Source organism: Apteryx mantelli, chromosome 1, assembly GCF_036417845.1.
Source record: "Apteryx mantelli isolate bAptMan1 chromosome 1, bAptMan1.hap1, whole genome shotgun sequence".
In the NCBI taxonomy this organism is placed as follows: Eukaryota; Metazoa; Chordata; class Aves; order Apterygiformes; family Apterygidae; genus Apteryx; species Apteryx mantelli.
The window spans coordinates 161,539,989-161,561,485 of NC_089978.1; the positions used below are offsets into that span (position 1 = coordinate 161,539,989).

The window sequence follows — 21,497 nt, forward strand, 5'->3', positions numbered from 1 at the left end:
TAATTTCAAAGGAATGCTTCTTCTAATCAGTAGATTTATAATGAGCTCAGTTTCAAGGTTTAAAGATGAAGAATATACCTGTTAATATATTTGATGCATAACTTAAGATTTTATAATTATATGTTTTTGTATTTGCATGTGTAAATGAGTAATTATACTTTCTATAAGGTACAGGAGGATGTTATTTCACTGTTGCATTCAGCACATCGTGGGCTCTTGTTTTCTTGGCTTTGTTCATCAGCAATAGCAAGGAAACATTATACAGCTACGATTTTGTGCACATTCTTCAGTATTTGCAATTAACTTGTTCTAGCCAGAGCTGCTTCCTCCAGGTAAGAAATGTTGCAGCTGGATAGGAGTGAAGAGTGTGTCATGAGCCAATGGTGACCTGTTCTCTAAAGAATGAAAGGAGGCTGCCTCTCAGTGACTTTTTGTTGTTGTTCCATAACTGTACATCTATTTGTCTGCCCCAGTATGCTTTTGGGTATAACATATCAGTTGTTTTGGTGGTGGGTGGGTTTTTTTTGTTTTGTTTTGTTTTCCTCTCTGAAAATTGCACTTTGGATATGGTCTAAGACCAGGATCCCTTTGTGCTCATCTCCACTTCTTTCTGAGAACTCACAGCCTACATATTTGATAGGAAGCAATGCAAGTATGCAGTATGGAAATGAATTAAAAGGAGCACTTAAGAGCAAAGCAGAGAAGACTTAGTAGAAAAGCAGAAGCTGGAATGTTCGACCTTAAAGATGCAGCTTCGCATACCGTTTATAATACAGGGCATCCAACATACTTGCAGTTTTTTGTTTGATATTTGCTTTTTAAGGCTGGAGGAGAACTATGAGATTGCAGAAGGTGTTTGCATTCCTCGAAGTGCTCTCTACATGCATTACTTGGACTTCTGTGAGAAAAACGACACGCAGCCTGTTAATGCTGCCAGCTTTGGGAAGGTGAGTCTAAACAGCAGTAGGATGCCTTGAGCTCTAATCTGGTTCAGGTGAGTCTGGATCATTGAAAAGAATTAAACCATCATTTCCTCCTAAAGATAGTGTTATGTGAATGCAGTGTTTTATGTATTCAAGCTTCAAGAGAAATGCTAAGATCGTAAGTATTTAGAAGCTTGGAATCATTTCTCATTGTGACTGCAAAATACTTTTTTTTTTTTTTTTTTTTTTTTTTTTTTTTTTTTTTTTGATGACTTCAGTCTTGTCCCTAGCCTACCTGACAGGAACATGGCATACAATATTGGCAGTGTGGAAGTCAAGCACAAGCCAGTATAAATGTATCTGCATTGTAACTTAGAGCTTTACCAGTTATTTTCATAAAAATAGAATAGTAAATTTCAGTCTTTTGATTCTGGACCTGTCTATGCCATTTTTAAACATAATAAGATCTCTGAATGAGATCATCAGCCCACAATGGCAAATCCATGGAGTGGAGTGCAGTGCCTCTATCTAGATGTGCAAGACCACAAAGCATCTACCTGCATTTGTGTGGCACTGCAGATACAGGCTCCCCAAATATCTTTGCGCTGAGATTCATTGTACTTCCACTTTCTAGGCCAGCTTTATCAAGAGCCAACCTGGCTATCTCCAAACTCAGAGCAGAGACATGCTCTTAGCACGGATACAGCTGTGCATAGCCCAAATGTGAGCAATAAAGCTCTTATTCTATACATCAGTACCAAACATTGAGTGGCCAGGATGTAACATTAAGTTATTACTTTTTGGATTTTCTGGTTAGGTAATGTTTTCCTCTAAGTGAAAAACAGTATGATATTTTTATATTTTTAGTTTTTATTTAAAATTGAAATTTTAGTCTAGAAAACATCGCAGTATTTAAAAACTTGTAAGCTGTGAAAAAAACAAAAAGTGAAGTTTGACACTGTTTTTGAAATGCTTACAAACATGAATGTGAAGCTTATTTCCCTCTAGACTATTCTCTTCTTATGTTTGCACCATTAATTCTATAGAAGTGCTGAGTATTCAAAGAAGGAAAATTGGTCCTAGGGTAGGGTAAGTGCCTGCATAAGAAGTAGGTGAAGGAGAAGGATGTATTTGTTGAGGTGTCATTTTCTGTACTACATCATTATTTAGGCAGTTTAGCAAGGCAAGTAAAATGTATCATGTTGTAACATTGGTGTGTTTGTTATGTCTTACAATCCTGTATAGCTCAGTTGATTCTGTGTTTGATTTCTGTTTAAGTATACCACATAAGTGAGAATAAAATTGTTCTTTTGATATATTATTGCTACCAAGTGGTACATATAGTTGCAACATGTAATTTAGGAATAGTGAGAATGGAAACGGATTTCATGCAAGCTAACACATTTGGTACATGTGTAAAATTTATGTGATGCTGCTTTTGCTCCTACTAAAAACTTCCATTAATCATGCACAAGGAGTGAACATTCTGAAATTATTTCATTAGAACATAAATTTGCCAGGGATGTCACCAATTTTCAGTATGCAACAGTTTTGTCACACTGTATATTACTTCATCCTCTTTCTTTCTCCCTGCATCAGTGGGAGTACTTTGACCTAGCAAGGCAGGTCTTCTGTCTGTAATTCATAGTATTCCCATGTGTTTCCCAAGCACTGGTGTTTTCCACTTGGTTGCACAAGGTTAGTTCTGAAGCAGTGATATATGCAGTTTGGTTTCTCTTCTTGTGGAGAGGAACCCATGCAGAAGCCTCCTAATACTGTCCCAAAATACAGTGTTTGATGTGCGGTCATTGCTTTTGGGTCTGGAAACAGGGGCTTCTGCATAGTTGTGTCCAGGAACCTCAGACAACACTGACGCAAGCATGGGAGTGAAGCAGGCTCCTGTCCCTGCAGACCCCAGAGCAGACCCCAGCAATTCTATCAGGTGCTATTGCTAAGAAAATGTTCTGCACAGTCATGAAGATCCACTGGGCAGACAACCACTTTGTGCAATCAATAGCTTGGAGTCAGCTTCTCCTTGGGAGCAGGTACATGGATGAAGTTTCAGCAGACAGAGTTGTTATCATGTGTTTGAGAAGCACATTGGCAATGTGTTGCATAAATGCCTTGGCAGCAGTGCAGTGAAATAGGTGCTGTTTGAGGGCTTCCACAGTTAGCTGCAGGAACGGAGACCCCAGACATGTTTGTCCTCATTGGGACTCATCAAGAGCCCTGCAGCTGTCATCTCCTTCAGAGAAAGGGGTTAGTTGTTCTGTGAAATTGTAGACAGTTCGCCTTTGAATAGACCACATTGAATTTATGATTCATCTTTGAACTTTAACTCTATGGGCAATGTTAAACATTTAGGCTTTTTTTTTTTTTTTTTAAACAGACTGGTAGTTTTTAGAAAGAGAGATGGAGTTCAGCACATTAAAACAATCTGTAATAAGTACCATCCTAATGTGTTGTTACTTACTCAGTTACATGTCAATTATTAGAACAGTGTTAATTTCACTTTTAAAGCTCCATTTGTAAAAATGACTTGAGATATATGAAACTTGGCTGCAAGTGATTTCTCCATGCTAAGGTTTTGTGTACAAAGCTTCAGCCCATGTGTACTTGTTAAACCTGATGCAAGACAAAAAAATCCACAACAGAGTCAAAAGGAAAGGAAAGAACAGACAAGTTGTTCCATGAACACCAGAACTGATGGAGCTAATTTTGTCATCATCTCCCACATTCCTTAAATCCACAGCCTTACCCAGATCTTCTGTAATATCTCTAGACACTCAGATCTTCTGTAATATCTCTAGACACTCAGATCTTCTGTAATGTCTCTATGTTTCCCTGCAGTGCTTTCAGTTCTTTCCAGATGTCAGTCACTGCTCCAAGGTCTTGCTTCTGTCAATTTGCTCACATGTCCACTACACCTTCCTTCCACATTACTTTCAGATTCTCTCATTTCTCTCTCTCTCTTCCTCCCCCCCCCCCCCCCCACACTTCCTGACAGCTGGGCAAGAAGCAGCACATATGGTGGCTGGTTGGGAGCAATACGCATGTTGACTGGCTGCCTCGTGCTTGTGGTTGTCCAGTCAGGCAGTGCCAAAAAGAGCAGCTAAAGGCTGAGCTTTCCTTCCTGTCTTGTCCTCAACTTTAACATCAATATGCTCTCCCCACGATGCAGCCAGCATTTTCCATTAAACTTCTAGGACATTGACTGGACCACAGGCATTTGGTAGAATTGGATTAGTGAAATAAAAATTACTCTGGGGAATGGTGGGGTGGAGAGATTAACAGAAAGACAGTAATTTCTCATAGACTCTGTTCCCTGAGGAAATCAAGCTAAAATAGCAAGAAAAATTAACAAGAAGATGAAAGACCAGAATTACTGTATAAATAGACATCTTTAAAAAAGCAACCTATACTCCTAAGGTGCTTGAAGTACATCCAAACTAAGAAAGAACCTAATGTGGTTATTAGTATGTGATATATTCTTATATGACAAAGGGAGCTATCGCTTTAATACATTTTAGCCAGCTTTTTAGTGCTTTACTGATTGAAATAACATGGTTGAAAACTACCAGCATTTTTATCTGTACTAGCATTTAACAATATGTTAATAGCCCCATGACCTAGCTGGCCATTACAGAACGTTTTCTTGCCTGGAAGACAGGCATGCTTTCACCCATGTACCCTAAGTGATTAGGGAGGCACTGTGTTAGTCTGCTGGTTATAGCTTAGCGTCAGCAAGTGGAGACTGCAACATTAAACTCCCAATATCACTGAAGGCAGTAGGAAAACATATATTACATTCAACAGGGCCATGATTTCGCCCAGGAATGAAGCAGAATAAGAGACCTATTCCCTGCAGCCAGCGAGAAGGCAGGGGAGTGAAGGGAGGGAGGGTAGGCATGTCGTGGAGTTAACAACAGCGTAAAATGCTGCATATGGGGGGAAAAAAAGCTTTCTCACAGTGAACATGTTTAGACTGTGAATTAGTCTTCAGGCAGAAGGAGTGAAAGCCCTATTGCTTAGGTCACTTAAAAAAAGACAGCAACCTCACGCCCCTCAGCCCTGTGCTACAGAAGTCTCAGGCTCTGCTTTGGGACTCTGGAGATGCAGGGACAGCAATTTAAGGTGCTTCCAACTGGAAGGTCTGCCACTGCTCATAGAAGGGAAGGCAGGGGAGATGTTGCGTTTTTTCTGAGCAACACATGAGCATAAACTACCAAGGATTTTTTATTTAATTAATACATTGAGCTGCGAACTGTTGTGGTTGAGGGCTCTCACCCACTATCCTCACTGAGTTTAGCTGCAGAAGCTAAATCATTTTGAAATGGGGCCTTCAGTGAATCAAATTATTTACTTAAAAAGCAAAATATGTTTAGCATTTTCAACCCCCTTAGTGACTATTGTGTATGGGTTGCTTCTGGAAAGCTTGTAGGTTCTGTACTAGCTGAACAAAGTTACCCAGCTGTTCAGCTGGGATGCTAGGTCTTTGAGCATCTCTTTCACTTCTGTTTCCTCAGCCAACACTGACTTTTGTTCTTGGTTTCTTTTGTGACCTTGTATGAACTTCATTCTCTTAATCCAGCCTCTTGAAGGCGTAATCTTTCTCCTCTGCACCCGTTTCTCCCATTTTCCATGTGCCCAGTTTTCCGCTTTAACTTTACTGTGTAGTGCTAAGTCACCTCCAAGACCCTGCAGATCTCTTACACAGAACACTTAGTTTCTCCTGGTGCAATTTCTCTCTTTTACACCCTCTTAAAGTGTTCTTCCCACAACTCCCATGTGCCCCCTGGAGGTTAAATAATTCCTTCTATTGTTTTCCCTTTTTTGGGTGCTTTCCTGACATGTCTTTTGACAAGCAATAGTAAATAAATATTCAAAAAGGAAAGGAAAGATGCTGACACCTTTGAGCTAGAAGTGTGAGAAAGCTTGCAGGTTTGTTCTTGCTCAGTCTAGGGCCCGTTTACATCACTGTGGTGGCATAAATGTGTTTAATAGGAATGCATGCACACACAAATTTTAGAGCCTCTTTATTGTTCTCTGAGTGGCTGTACCATAAATGAAAATTAGATTCTGATAAGTATATTTAAATAAAGAAAGAAATAAAAAATCCACAATAGATTTGTAATATGGGTTAGGAAGATCTTTTACATTTTTGACCAATGTTTCTACCATGCCCCAAAAATGGGCTGAGGCAGAGTTATACCAGCAGAAAAGTGTGTGTGTGTGTTGTGTGTGTTTGTTTGTTTGTTTTTCCCAGTCTAGTTTGCTTTGCTCCAGGACTGTACAAGCTGTACCAGCCAGAGCCCTCTTTTATCACTATGCACTGTCCCTAAGCCCAGAACTTTTGCCAGCAGGACTGCTTCTCCAAGCATGATTAGCATAGATGGGATTTACAGTATCATGCTATCATGCTATATATATTTGACTTTTGAAAGGAAAAACAAATAGTCTCATTGAAACTTCTAGATAATGATGTTGCAATGTGATTGCTGTCTGTTTTGTCTCTTTTTTTGAAATGCACATATCTGGAAGTTGCTTACTGTGAATGAGAAGATACTTCTCCTAGAGATGTATTTCTTCTCTACTCTGAATTTGCTCCTGAGTAGCCTCAATAGTAACTGTATAGCAAAGCCAAATGTATTCTTAGTGCTCTCTTCTGATGGATTAAATAGCACATGCTTTATTATGAACAATTATTACATATGGAATGCTCTCTTATTAGACTTTTTCTAGTCAATATAGAAAGGAAAAATATAACCAGGGAAAAATCTGTTTAAAAAAAGTGAGGATGTGGTTTCTCTTATTGCATTGAAGGACTATATCAGCTTGTCAGCAGTGTCAGTGCTATCTGAGCAGTTTCTGCTTTTCCATCATTCCTTTGGGCAGGCTAAGGTTTCTGACTGAAAACCAGTTAATACTATTAGGACTTTTTCATCCTGACTCAGTCTTCTGGATCAAGCTCCTCTGAGGAGTCCGTAATAACACAATTACCACAGAAGTAAATGCAGTTAATGCGGGGAAGGGAGGTTCCATAGAGTGCTTGGAAAGCTCTTTGCTGCCTTGGCTCTGCTTCGCAGATTCCTTGTATTATAGCAGTTGTCATCTATTGCCTTTTTCTCCTTGAGCCCATGGAGTAAGAAGACCAGCAAGGGCAACTCACAGTTTTTGTGGAGGGAGTTCTCCTTTCACAAAGATTTTTCTAGCAAAGCGATTTTGCTGGATTTGCCACTTCAAGCATCTGGCTTCCAGTCAGGCCTTCAGCATGAAGCAGAGCAGCCTTTGGGCTGCTTTACCTCGTGCCTTGTCAACACGTCCCCGAGGCTGTCCTTACAGCACAGGGTCTGCCAAAGTACAGGGATCCTGGCACTCAGCCTTTTCCCACAGATATGCTGGGTGAGGGCAGGCAGTGTGCTGGCACCAGCACAGAGCAGGGTGAGTTCTGCGGGGTTTTAGATCTGCTCGGCTTCAGCAAGCCAGCCCAGAAAGTGGCTGCAGCTCAGCTAAGCGTCTGAGTTGGGGCGTTCAATGGTGGCAGCTTTGTCAGGATGCAGTAAGCTGTGTGGTCATGCCTTAGGCTGAATTCCATCTGGCCAGGGGAGCTGCTGAAGTAGGATATTGTTGTACCTACATGAATTTGAGGAGAGGTCTCACAAGCTTCGCTAAAGGGTCCAGCTCAGTTGGAATTTCTCACGGGGTCTGCTTTATGGCAGCAGGCACAATTGGGCACAGGCATTAAAGTAGGTGCCAAGAGGGTTTTCTGTCTTGCTTTACAGTAGTGGCTGAGATGTATTGGTGCTAGAAACAAGTTTTAAACCTGGGGCTAGACCATGCATCATTCCACAAAATGATGAAAGTGAGTGGAGAGAAACAGGGAGGCTGTTGAATCTATATAGACAACGCACCTGCAGCCAAGAATACTGGGCCTATACACTACACTCTTCCCTCCCGGACCATGAACGTAAGTGAGCAATAAGTAGAGAGAGTATAGACATTGTTGTGCCTCCTCTCCTGCTCTTCATGCAGCTTGGTGGTTACGGGGGAAAGGAAAGGTATATTACAATGGGCTGATTTGATCGTGCTCCTTCCTGTCAGTGGGTGTTTCTGAGGGCAGTGCTTTCCTGATGCTTTTCTCAAGGCGATGTGTTGTCAAGCCACCTATAGCCACCTTTGAGTCAAAAGGTACATGTTAGCACAGGTGTTAATGAGAGACTATCTCAGGGCAGGATTTTCAAAAGCTCTGAAGCAAATGGGGAAAACCCCAAATGCTCTAGCTGGAACAAGAGCAGGCCAAGGATGAATGAGCCTGAAAATCCCACACTTTTCATATAAGATTGAGGATATCAGTGTTATTTGTGTTTCACAGCAGTGAGAATAAGGAAAACATAGCTATATGGAAGTATAATTATATTTGTCATTTCTGTTTACTTTCCTCCTGCCATGGCAAAGAGGTTTGAGTGAGGCACTACAGTAAAAGTTGATAAATAGACACAGATCTTCTTCTGTACCTGACTTCACCATAGTAAAGCATGACCTCTGGTTATGGGATTGGAAACCTGAATTGAGATTTACAGAGCCAGGCCTTGTTAGGAGAAATTGTTATAGGAGGAAAGAGAATTTCTTTTGCTTTAGAGTTGTTCTAGAACTTCTCAGAGCTCCAGATCTGAGAACCTGGAATCCATTTCTCATTCTGGCAGAGTTCAGTTGCTGGGTTGCAACATAATATGATTTTGTTTCATTTATTTCTAGAACCATGGCTGGAATTGTTTCAAATAGAAAGGGACAAGAGTCATAAAGAATAATATCCCTCTAGCTCAGATGCACTAACAAAATGAACGTACCGTTTGAAAAGTAGCAGTTTAAATTATTCCAGGGAAAAGCCTTCTTAAAGTCATCCTCTGCCTATTGCCCCCAGAGCAAAATGTAACATTTTGACACGGGAAGGGGGAAAAAAGATTTTAAAAATTTCCATACGTCACTGTTTTCTTCCATCCTAATTTGTTGTCATGAAGATGGATGCATGAGTTTTTTGGGGTTTTTTTCTGTTTTGTTTTGAAGTCTCGTACCATGGAAGAATTTAGGTGGAATAATTGGGAAGCATAAAGTTCACAATGCGGTGGCGAATGAAATAAGGAGTGATGGACCACAGTGCAAGGGTGAAGGTAGAATAGACAATATGCTCCTCACTTTAAAGCTGGGGGTGGCTCGGCTCATGTTTGAATCTCACAGTGCTGGACGAGATGTCAGGAGAGACACAACAGCAGAAATTACAGCTGGCAGTAATCAGGAGGAAGGAATGCACCTTTGCAGCCATTTGCTGGTAACAGAACAGCTCCTGCAGTTAGCCGTGTCTAAGGTTAATAGGTTGTGCAGACTACGGTACAGACCTCTACAGAGGAAGAGCATTTTTCTAGTCATTGTTCACAGAGCTTTCCCAGTTTTGCACAGATGCATAAGTAACTTATTTCATTATCTTAAGAATGACAAAAAATGCAAGTAACTAGCTATCTAATTCAGATGTATTTGGACAGCTCTTCTAGGTTTCAAAAACCAACACTGGATAAAAATCCTGTTAGCTCTAAGATCTGTGCAATATGTGTTGAATGCTGTACTACAATGTTTTAATTTCAGTGTGAGAGAATGACACAAGAAGACCCTTCTTTCCTGAATTAAGTTTGTCTCCCCCGTACATTCAGAGGTGAATGGTTACTGCCTGTCAGAAAGGAAAATAGTCCTCTTATGTTCTTCCTACACAGGAATTCATAAAACTATGTATTAGGGTTAACTGCAAAAGAGTTAAACAAATGCACCTGGATATACCTGGATATACCAGTCCTCTCAAAAGGTATAAACTATGTCACTTTATAATGTGATGATTTCTGCCTGGCTCTTATGCATACACCAGGTAATCAGCAAGAGAACCATCAAGTTGCAAAAAGATAAGGCAGTTCTTAATTTTTTTTATTTTTATTTTTTTTTAACTAAGTACTTATAGCGTGATCTTCGATAGGTGGAGGGAAAGACCAACTCTTGACCAGGGCAGGGAGGAAAGAGAGGGAGAACTGAACTGAGGTTTATTAACTGAGAAAGGAATCGAAGGACTATTGGTTTCTGAGGATAGTATAGTGGGAACAGAGATTATTTGCACGTGAAAGTTGTGCTCTACATTTGTCTTAAAAATAAAAGGCCAAGGAGCATAAAATAAAACATAATACTTAAAACTGCAACATAATTTAAACAGAATTTTGCTTGGATAATATAAAACCTGTACCCCTTTACTCAGCAGATCTCATAGGCATCTAGATTTGTGGCCACTTTGGAGAAATATAGGGTGAAATTTCAGTTCCATTGAAAGATAATGGTAAAAGCCCTTTGCACTACAAAATTTCCTTGGATTTCACCCATGAGATCTTTTTACCAGCTCTTCTGTTGCAAAGCCAGCACTGCTATGAGAAAGGGGTCTGGGCTCCATTCAGAAGAAGGCTCAAACTGTGCTGTCAGGTCTTGCTTCATTTATGCTTACACAGCCCTGCTGCTGCGATGAAGGAAAAAGGATACAACGTGATTTTCAGATCCTAACATGAACTTTCATGTCTGACAACTAGCTACCCCCCCCACCTCTTTAACTGTAAAATTAACTCATTTTCTCTGTAGGTTTTTGAAAGTCAATAAACATAAAACACTGTTATGCTACATTTCACAGGGTGACTTTTCAGGCTGAAAGCATGATTTAAAACTGAATTTTTGGACCCTCTGTTCCTCCCATTGATTTCTGTGCACAATGAACTCCACTTTGTCCTGCCTAATCTGACTTCCTCTCTCCTGGCACGGAAATCTCACTGCTTTTGGTAATATTATTGCATGGGAATTCACACAAATCTAGCTGAATATAAACATTTATATGAAGAGATAGTTCATTTCTTACTTAGGACTTGTTTTATTCCACAAACATAAATACCCCTGCTTATGTGTACAGGCACCCAAGCATCAGTATGCCATGCTTTATATATATATATATGTGTGTGTGTGTGTGTGTGTGTGTGTGTGTGTAGGTATATATGCACATAGAAGTGTGTGTGTATCTATCTATCTATCTGTCTATCTTACACATGCGGCATTAGGTTAAAGAAACCTGACATTCTCTTTCAAAGATTTGCTAGATTTTTTTGTAAATTATTGGTAAAGAATATTGTTTTAAGTGATACATGCATTTTGGCAGTATTCCAAAAGGTGTATTTCGTTGTTTAAACATGTGCTGGATTTTAAAAAAGCAAAGCAAAGAAAAAAGGATCGTCTGATCAACTGCTCTATTATTCTTCTTTTCCTGATCACCTCTGCCCTGGTATGTAGAAATTGGCTGATTTATTTAAATCCCAGGAACTCCAATGGCATATGGTTCATAAAATAGCATTTACAGTGTGCATTGTAACACTTCATCGCTACTTGACAGACTTTGAAAGTAATACAGATTTGTATTGTTCCAAAAGAAAAATTAGGGTAAAAGTAAATGTGAATATTAAGATTTACTTTTGAGTCTACTGCTGCAGTATCCAAATTCAGGAGAGGAATGGTGTTTTCTGAATGACAACTGCCACCGGAAAAAAAAAAATCCCCTAACCCAAAAAACCATCCCCAGAAAGTAGTTCTTCAACGCTGCCTTTTTTCCCACAGCCTTGTGGAGCCCCCAACCCCGTCTGCAGAAAATGAAAGAGAGAGGGGTGGGATTAATGTGTAATTAAAGGGAATTTGGAAGGCTGAGATGTTGCGGAATGTTAGATCAGTAGCTGGAACAGCATGTGGTGTTCTTTAGGCAGGCTTCATTGAATCCATACAAAAAAAGAAAGAAGGGCTGCTTGCCTGTCTGCTCATTTATCAAACAGCTAGGCTGAACTTTCACAGCTCCACAAAAGTGTTTTACTGTTTGCTGAAGTTTTGCTCCAGAAATTAAAGCTGAACAACCTAGTGAGTCTGAGTCTGTGCTGCGTTTTTTGACATAAGCCACGTTGTGCAAAGCTCTTGGAAACCAGTGCAGGTCGATTTTTATGTGATACAAAGGGGAACTGATTGTGCATTTGATTGAAAAAATATTACCGAAGAAATAGTCAGATATGTGACATTGTAATGTCTTTATTTATATAGCACCTTTTGATCCAAATACATGTTCCAGAGCTTTCAGTCATCAATCAGGATTAAATATTTATCACTGTGGCAACTGTGGCAAAATAGCTCACAAGGAAAAAATCTATATTATTTAATCAATCTTAATTGACGTTTTCTTCTGGTCGAATAGTTGTATTCTATCTTGTATGCCTGTTTCCCATTAATATTGCTTGTTTTTTCCCTAAACATAGGAAATATTTAGCAATTTATGTCATGAAACATAATTACAGTAGGTTATAAATTCAAAAGGAAGAAATTCTTCCTGCAAGTGAATCTTCAAGGCTTACTGCAGTCTTTCTTGCACAACTGTTTTGCCAGAAGAATATTCCTCCTGCTGCAGACCACACTGAGAATGAGGTTCGGTCCTGCGAGGTGCTGAGAGCTGCCTTCCCAGTGACTCCAGCAGAGCTTTTCTCTTGCATCAGGACCAGCCTGGTTGACAGAAACTGTGGTTACTGAAGGCACAATCTACATTCTTTAATCCACTTCCTTAAATGCATCTGGCACTAAAGAAGTGCTGTTTTATATTTCCAGTCCTCTTTTAATCTCTGCTGACAGACCAGCATCCAGATTCTTGAAGATATCCTGCTGTTTCTGAGATGCGCTTGCTTTCCATAGAGGATAAATTGATTATGAGCTATCTTTACAAATGCAACAAGTGAGCCTTGCCTGGTGGAAATGGCTCCCCTGTCAAATAACAAAATCTTTTCAGGGAATTATCACTTAGGAGAGAGAGTGCTTAATGGCAGGACTGCGAAGGTCTTTAGGAACTTCTGCCTCTAAAACTTTCAAAAGGAGAAATTACCCATAAATGGAAATTTCATAATTAAAAGGTACCCAAACTCTAAAGTTTAATTTTATTGGAGCAGGATGCTAAGGAAATTTTTCAGTTATTAGCGTCTAGTTGCAGCAAAACCAGGTTTGTTGACCCTGCAAACTGATGTGTAAATAACTTAAATACTAAAACAATTCTAAAGTACAATCCTCATTAAGTTTAGAGGCAGAACTGACCTTAGAGTTTAAGGAATTGTATTCTGCTCTAGTAAATTCAGAAAGTTTTTATTTAAACTAATGGTAGTTAATGAAATTATATTGAATTTAACAGCCTATTTACCCTCTTTCAGTAATAGAAAAAGTCATAAGGGGCTTTTCTTTTTAGTACAGGCTAATTTGGTCTGATTTCTCCTGTCACATATTTTGGTGACATTGCAGTACAGTTTTTCTGCTTTTCTGTCTTAACAGTCTATATTAAATATTAGTAAATGTGCATTTTTTTCTAATATCAGCCTATTTATTTGCAGATAATAAGGCAACAGTTTCCGCAGCTAACAACAAGAAGACTTGGAACTAGAGGCCAATCAAAGTAAGCATTGTATGGTATATTATCATCTCACACAGAGCCCCATCTGGTCTTGGTTTTACTCTACTGAATACAATAGTATAACAGCAAGGATTAATTTGTCCACTGGGCAGTTTAAACCCAATTTTGATGGAGATTCTGTTGTGGAGTTCACATTGTATTGATTCAGCAGTGATAGTCCTGCATAGGTATTCTAATGGAGATCTTTAATTTAATCAGCAGTATTTTCCATGTTGTTCCTGTAATACCTTTCATCTCGGCTCACTTTGCACAATATGAAGGGCATTCACACCCACCAGTAATGGAGCTACTGTTGCATGCTAAGAAATGACAGCTGTTTAACATCATGTTTCAGTTTAGTGGATAAGCAGCAGAATGCATGGAATTTAGGTAGAAATATACATTGGGCCTAAACTGAAATTGTCCAAAAATCTGGATTTAAGCCCCATTTTTCTTGTGTAATGAAATCTACCATGTCTTTCAGTGATCAAGGAGTTAGTTTATCGCTCACCCAAAAGATGGCACTTCCTGAAAACAGTTTATCCTAATTCCAGAGTGAGAAGTTAATTCAGAAAGAAGAATGCACTTCCTGGAGTATTTGAGTTTTTCTTGGATATCCAAATGTTGACAAGACATGATCCTACCAATTTATGAATAGGATGTAGTGATGATATTTGATTTTTTTTTTTTTTTCTACTTGTGGACTCCATAAGAGTTTTCCAATAGAGCTTTGGATCCTTTTATGGCAAACTTAATCCTCCTAGAAAAAGTCTGCTTTTCTTCATTAGCTTTCACAGAATCTTACAAGGTAGTTTAATGGCAGTCTCTGTAAGTCACAAGTGGAAAACTATGGGGGGGGGGGTAATGGAGTGGAAACAAAAGCCTGGAACAGTGTGTTTGCAAAATTTTGCTGGTAAAGCTTCCCTTTCCAAGCAAAACCTGGAAACACAATATTACTAAACACTAAGAAAAATATACTATGAGAATTGAACCTATATACCAAAGCTAGCATATCCCACTCTTTAAAAGAAATTCAGATGCTAAAAGAAATGCCATTAAAAATTAACTTCGCTTTCCTCTTCTAACAGGTGGTCCCTGTCAAGCAGTCTCTTTTTGGTGGGACCAAATATCCTTTTCCCTATCTCAAGAGATTTTCATGAGTTTTATAACTAAACTTTCTCTTTCTCGAGCAGCCATATTTAAGCAGTCAATTGAAGATCTGAAAACTCTTCCCATTTGCAAACTCAGAGCTACCATAACATCATTCATAACATAACAGAACTACCAGAACATCACTCAGGTACAAATGATGGACTAGTCCAACAGTATATTAACAAAACATGGTAGGTCAGGACTCAGAGCATCAGGATTTAATACTGAATATAAATTCTGTGGAGGTTTATAAAAACAGAGTGCCTGAGAGTAAGCACAAGTTGCTTTATGAAACATCTGATATGAGAGTACCCTCTGTCAACCGTCAAATCACTCTAACATTGGCTACTATATCACTTTGTTATTTGTCTTCCGGCTTAAAGGAAAGAATGAGCTCTGGTGCATTTTCCGGTTGGTGCCCCTCAACTCATCAAGCTCCTGCAGCTCCAGGGGTCGCTGTCTCTCAGAGAAGCAAGATGCCCTTGATAACTGGATAAAGATGTCTTGCCTCTGCAAAAGCAATGTCTTCTTGCTCTGCATGAGGCCAAAAATCAGCAAGACTTAATAGCACTTGCCTATTTTCCCCCTAACCTGCATGCCCATCAGAGCGGCTTTCAGGTCACATACCCCTCTCATGCCACCTTTACGATGGCTGTGCTCCCCACCTAGCAAATAATAAGGGGATTCTGCAAAGTGTGCAGTCTGTGCTGTACGAAACCTGTGGCCCCTGAGAGTCAGCCTTGTACTGGAAATCATGGCCACTCAAATTTCACAGCCTCAGTACATATGAAATTGAATTGTTCTGGTCCAAAAGAATATGCCTACATCTTCATTAGTGGTTAACAGCCCAAGAATTATGCATCACGGAGGAGTCATTCTCATTTGATCCAATTAAGAGGAGAGGTATAAACACATCCACACATTATGTGTACACTGTACTTCATTACAATAAATACACTCCTTGCCAGACCCAACATAGCTATAGCTGAGCTCTAGTTTGGTTTTCAGAAGCATCTGATTGCATTCCAATTAAGTGTTACATAAAGAAATTACTTTATACATTAACACTTCAGTCCCTTTATCACCAACTGTGCTGATCAATTGCTGCCAGTATGATTTTCACTCCACTTCCCAGCTACTGCCAAAGGAAGTTCGGCCATAGAAGTGGTTAAGATTATCTGACTTCACACTGTTCTGCCTTCAGTCTTTTTATAGCATGGCTGCCTTGTAACATTAAAAAGTTCAGAGCTACAATGGCACTACATTCCTGGCCATCACTCAAGAGGCTTTCTCTTTTGCAGCTGGTTTTATTGCTGTAAGCATGCAGCTGTACTCTATTGCGCTGAGCTTAAAAACAGTTCCACCACAGGTGAGCTGTGAGAAGACAGCTATACATAAAAGCTGATTTCTTTCTGTACTGTAGCTTGAAACTCTTCAATTATATACTTAAGAGGTTATTTAAACCAATGGAAACTGCATGGTGTGAAGGGAATTTTACTTCTTTCTTTAAAGGAGTGCTGCAGATACTGGATCCATGAAAGGAAAAATCATTCCACTATTTACCATAAAAATGTTTTTGTGTGGTCTGCATGCTGTTCTCTTACAGCTCAAACTTTTATACCCTGTTTATTGGATTAAGTTTTTTTCCTGACAGTAACCTAGAAAGGTACCTTAAAAAGAATCCTTGTAAACTGCACTAGTACAGTTTTTGCCATTTGGGATGATAAAATTACTGAAAGAGAAAGCTGTCTGGAAAAATTTCCCAGTTAGTTTGGCTATTACTATCTATTTGATTTTGAAGCTACTTGGACAAGTCTTTTATGTAGTCTGTTACTGAATGAAATATCCTAGAAATTAAATTACGCACAAGGAAATTCTACTGCATTTTTGAGGCTTTCATTTTTTGAATGAAAAAAAGTTTTATTCAATTTTTGCTTGACTTGATTGAAGAGGAAACTTGATATAAGAGACTGACTCCTGTTTAAGTTATACAGACCTCTCAAACTGCCTAGAACTTTTGCAGCCCTGGCTGCTGTTACCTTTTCCCAATTTTTCCCCTTTCCACTAGTAATTTGTGCTGCGAGCCTCCCATAGCATTTCCTTTCCCCAGCCTCAGACATACCACCAAGTTCATAAGACCTACGTGAGCTTTATGGCTGCTATGCACAGCACCTGCATGGCAGCTGCTAGAGACCAAACTGGGTGCATGAGCTGCAAGCCGAAGTTGCTACCATTCAAGCTAAAAAGCCAAAGTTCCAGAGCTGGTGCTGTAACCTTTCATATTCTGTGGAGCTTGGCACAAAAAGGGTCTTGTGACATTCACCTGCCGGTAAGGTATGCCTGAACCAGCCTTCTGAGAGTCCTTTGCACTGCTTTGTCCTTTTATTAGGCATAAAGCAGTAACGACCCCGCTCATGATAAAGCCAGTGAAGTGTGTGACATGCGCAGCTGTAGAATCTGTGTGTTAGCACAAAATTACCATCACCTACCTGCACTGGGGTAAGACTGATTTGGAGCCTGCTTTCTGGTGAGGAGCCTGCATTTTGGCCTAAGCCCTTACGGGTAGTTTCAAAACAGACTGTGGCTTTCTAAGGTACTGAAGGTAGGAAATCCCATTCAGGTCATGTCAGCGTAACATTTGTACAAACCTCGACTGGATTATTCAGTATTACGTTCAAGATAGCTTTTTTCTTGGATGGAGATGCAGAATGTCTCTAGTGGATGTGCTAAGGGAGCTACATAGTAGCAGGTTCCTGCATCTCCCCAGGTCTCCTCTCAGCCCATCTGTGCTAGCAGACAAGATTAGGGCTTCCAGCTACTTGCTGCTGGAGATTATGATACCCACTGATTTGTGGGTGATTGTCTTGGAGGGAATCTGCTACTGAAAAAAACCCACACAAGTTAGTTTAGGCTACAATCACTTAAATACTACTCTTTTACTGTTTTAACTGGTGACCCTAGCAAAGCCAGCTGGTTTTGCCTAAAGCAAACTAGGGTCCATTCATGTGAACTGATGTGCTGGCAGAGCTCTGAAAGCAGGACCTGACTGGGGGAAATGACAAACGCTTGGAGGCAGTAACCTCTCCTGCCACCATAGCTGGATCCAGAAGATGGTGTCTCATCATGGGCTGAGCTTTTGATAGGCTGTAAGGGGAGAAGTGGAAGATTGTTGGCAATTCCCTCTAGAAGAGCAAAGTGAATCAAAGCTACAAGAGCAATAGAGTTTCGTGATGCTTTTTGTAATTGTTAAAAATATAGCTGAGATATTGGTGGTCGTTATGGTTGAGAAACTGAAATCAAGGCTAACAAAATTAATGGAAGAAATAATATTGTCTTTTCTATTTTGGTGAAGGGATTGGACTGGATAATCAGTGCTTCCATTAATACCAATAATAAAGATAAGCTGTAGTACAAACTTGTGCCATATGGCTGCCAACCATTCTTCCAGCACAGCCAGACTGTGTAACTCCCACTGGTCTGCACAGGTAGAGTTACAGTGTTGTGTGGTGTCCCTCACTGGTCTAAGCCCAGCGCTGATGCTAAGTTGTGGAGCAAATCATTCGGAAATGTACATTTCCTAACATTCATTGCTTTCTGGTACAAGCCTTTTTTCCCCCCTCTCTTTTCTTTGAAGCGTTGTTCGATTTTTGAAACATTTCTGATCAACTCGCTTGCAATAAAGGTGCATGCTATTCAGGGATCAAACCAGCCCTCAACAGTCTGAAAATCAGGGAGCTGAAATAACAACAGAAGGGCTAGGCCAGAGGGTCTGTACCTCTGCCTGTTGCGGAAGGAGCAGCTGCACAGCACAGCCCTGCCAACAAGTAGCTTTAGGATGTTTTTTTTGTAAGTAGAAAAAAATGGCAGTCCATTATTTTTCTGCCCTGCAACAGTCAGCTTTATTAACTCTTCACGGAGCTACTTTTACCAGAAGGAATGAAATTTGGAAACCTGATATGTTATCGCAGTGTTCTGCTACTGAATCAACGCTTGTTAATAATATGTAAGCTATCACAAAGTCTGTTTTGCTGAAGAAATCATTAGCATTGACAGTTTCTCTTTCCCCCCATATCTTTTTTTTAAATTTTCAAACAATCTGCTTTATAAATTGTTTATCTCTATGTACCAGGTACCATTATTATGGAATTGCCGTGAAAGAAAACTCCCAGTATTACGATGTGATGTATTCTAAAAAAGGAGCAGCCTGGGTCAACGAAACAGGAAAAAAAGAAGTAACCAAACAGACAGTGGCGTATTCACCACGATCCAAACTTGGAACATTACTGCCAGAGTTTCCAAATGTCAAAGATCTAAATCTGCCAGCCAGTCTGCCAGAGGAGAAGGTAACACTTTGGAAACATTCTCTCGGCTTGCCTTGTTTTTCTTTTTCCCCCTCTGGATGAAAGCTTTATCTAAAATATAAAGACTTTAAATTATAGTGAGTTTAATTATGCCTTGACTTTATTTATGAGGAGCTTAATTGCTTCATATAGCAGGAAGAAATATCTTCCCTTAACATAGGCAGCTGACACAATATCAGATGTACTTTTCTTTAAAACATTTCTGAAGCCTGTGCGCACTCTTTTTTTTTTTTTAAGTTACATTACATACGGCGGGAAAGGTTTGAGGGTAAATGGTTGAATCACTAATAACAAGAATAACAAGACCTCAGACTTCTGTTTCTGCAATCTATTATAGCTCTTCAGTTTGCAAACCCATTTGTTGGCAAGTTGAAAAACCATTCTGATACTTTCTTGAGAGTAGAGTGTGCTTAGTGCGTCTCTTATCCTTCCAGGCTAGAAAGTGAGAGAATCCTATCTGTACATATGACAAAAATCCCCCAACTGCCCTTGGCTGAGCTTGCTAGTTTTCTGATGCTATTCACAAGTGTAGTATCAATGTAAGGTGGAACAAAAGAATAGGGTTTTATAGTTCTTTATGTCCTAATTAGGGCCACATTCTCATCTTTGATCTCACTGAGGCTTTTTGCTCCTCTTACATTTGAAGAATCCCCATTGACATAGAAAAATCCATGAATTCAAAGGGAGAATTTACTTTTAAGAAGAAAACTCATCTTAAAGCTAATCTAACTAACTTGAGACTAACAGATTTCATTATTTCTTCAATTGTGCATAGGTAAAGAGAAGAAAAAACTTACTTTTTTGTGCTTTCTATTCTGGTTTTAAAAGCAGATTTCTTAAAGTAAAATGATCTTTTGTGGTCTCCCTCTCATTCTTTTTCAGGTTTCTACCTTTATTATGATGTATAGAACACACTGTCAGAGGATACTAGACACTGTAATAAGAGCAAACTTTGATGAGGTATGGTCAGAAACTAGAGCTATAGTTTAATGATACATAAGGTATTAATGGATCTGAGAGCTTATTTTGAATGTGATACTACAAAATAATGGTTTTGATCATTTTCATGAATAATGAACTATACTTGAGTACATAGTATATGACTAATACCATTAAGTCTCACTTACAACATTACTTGAATTAGAGGTAGGAAAGAGATGGGAATATTTTTGCGTCTCCCTTCTCCAACAGGATTAAAGTAGCAATGTCCCCTTACATGATGTTGGATAGTCCACTTCTTACAACTCAGGAAGTGTGTCCACCACCACTTTTCTAAACTTTGAGTTGGAACTGAGCTCTTTTTGAGGGAATTCTTCTGAATGTTCAGAACAAACTTGGGGCAGATGCAGCAGCCAAAGTAGTGGCCTCTGCTGCTATTGCTATGTTAACACTGGGGCAAGGAGGCAGGGATCTACAGCTACCCAGACCTCCTGGTAAACCTGTAGCTGAAGTCTCCAATTGCTCCGTCATATTGCAGTGCAGCTAAGAACACACACGCTGCTGCGTGCTCAGCAGTCGATAAGATCCATTAGAGGTGGATAAGATTTGTACCTGCTGGATGTCTTACTGAATCTGAGGGTTTTCTGGCAGTGCATGCATACAGCCCTATAATTAGAGCTGAAAGGCTGCAAACTCCAAGCATTACTGGAATGCAAGCAGTATTATATCACATGTGCAGAAGGACACTAGTCTAGGAAAACAGATCTGACTACAGAGACACTGTGGGCCTGATTTGACTACGACACCCAGCTCCTGGTAAAAGTCAAAGGAAACGGGACTTTTGACTCTGCCTTCTGAAGAATGGCAGGGAATTCCCTGCTTTTCTCCCTCTCATTGTTCTCACACTCTTCTGATTTAAAGCTGAGGGTCTTATAAGTCTTTGGACCCAGCCTAGATACTTCCATGTGAGAGAATCTGCCTATTTGCAAAGGGTAATTTGACCTCTTTTCACATTTTCTGTTGTGCCTCCTAGAGTTACTCCTAGCCATGTTTAAATAGGGACCCACAAGATTATTAATATGATTAAACCTGATATCCAGCTTAGGGAAAACCAACACCCCTCGACTTCTGCCCCTTGGTCCAAGCCAACTGATTTGCTGAAGTAATATATTCCAGAATTTTTGCTGAAATACATTTTTAGGAGCAGGATGTTGTATTTTGTTAGGGGATTAATGGTGGGCAGGGTCTGAGCAGCTACAATATATAAATGGCAAATAACTTTTTGCACACAATCTATACTGGAATAAGTAAGTGCAGTAAAGAATATCACTTTTGAATGCTGGTGTTCTGACCCCTGTAGAACTGACCATATCATTCATTGAAAACCACCTTTATTTCCTAAAGGAAAATTTTCACAGGTATGTTTTGCTGTGTCTGAAAATTCCTCCGCCTTTTCTTTTTTGTCTTTCTCCACTCTTGCTTCTCTTTCCTTCCTAGTGGAGGAGAGAAAGAAGGAACCATTGCAGCTTTTCCTTAGTCAGCATAAGAACAGTTTTTAAGAGCTCCAAAATATAGTGTTTCTTTCAAAAACCGGTG

At 39.7% G+C, this 21,497-nt stretch overlaps 1 protein-coding gene across 1 annotated transcript in view; it reads left to right on the forward strand.

Moving 5' to 3' along the window:
* RFX4 (regulatory factor X4) overlaps positions 1-21,497 on the forward strand; it is a 98,817-nt gene that overhangs the window by 33,205 nt on the left and 44,115 nt on the right. The window contains exons 4-7 of the mRNA XM_067295741.1: positions 824-947; positions 13,391-13,452; positions 18,731-18,944; positions 19,845-19,922. Coding sequence (XP_067151842.1) covers positions 824-947; positions 13,391-13,452; positions 18,731-18,944; positions 19,845-19,922 — 478 coding nt within the window. The remainder of the gene's footprint in view (positions 1-823; positions 948-13,390; positions 13,453-18,730; positions 18,945-19,844; positions 19,923-21,497) is intronic.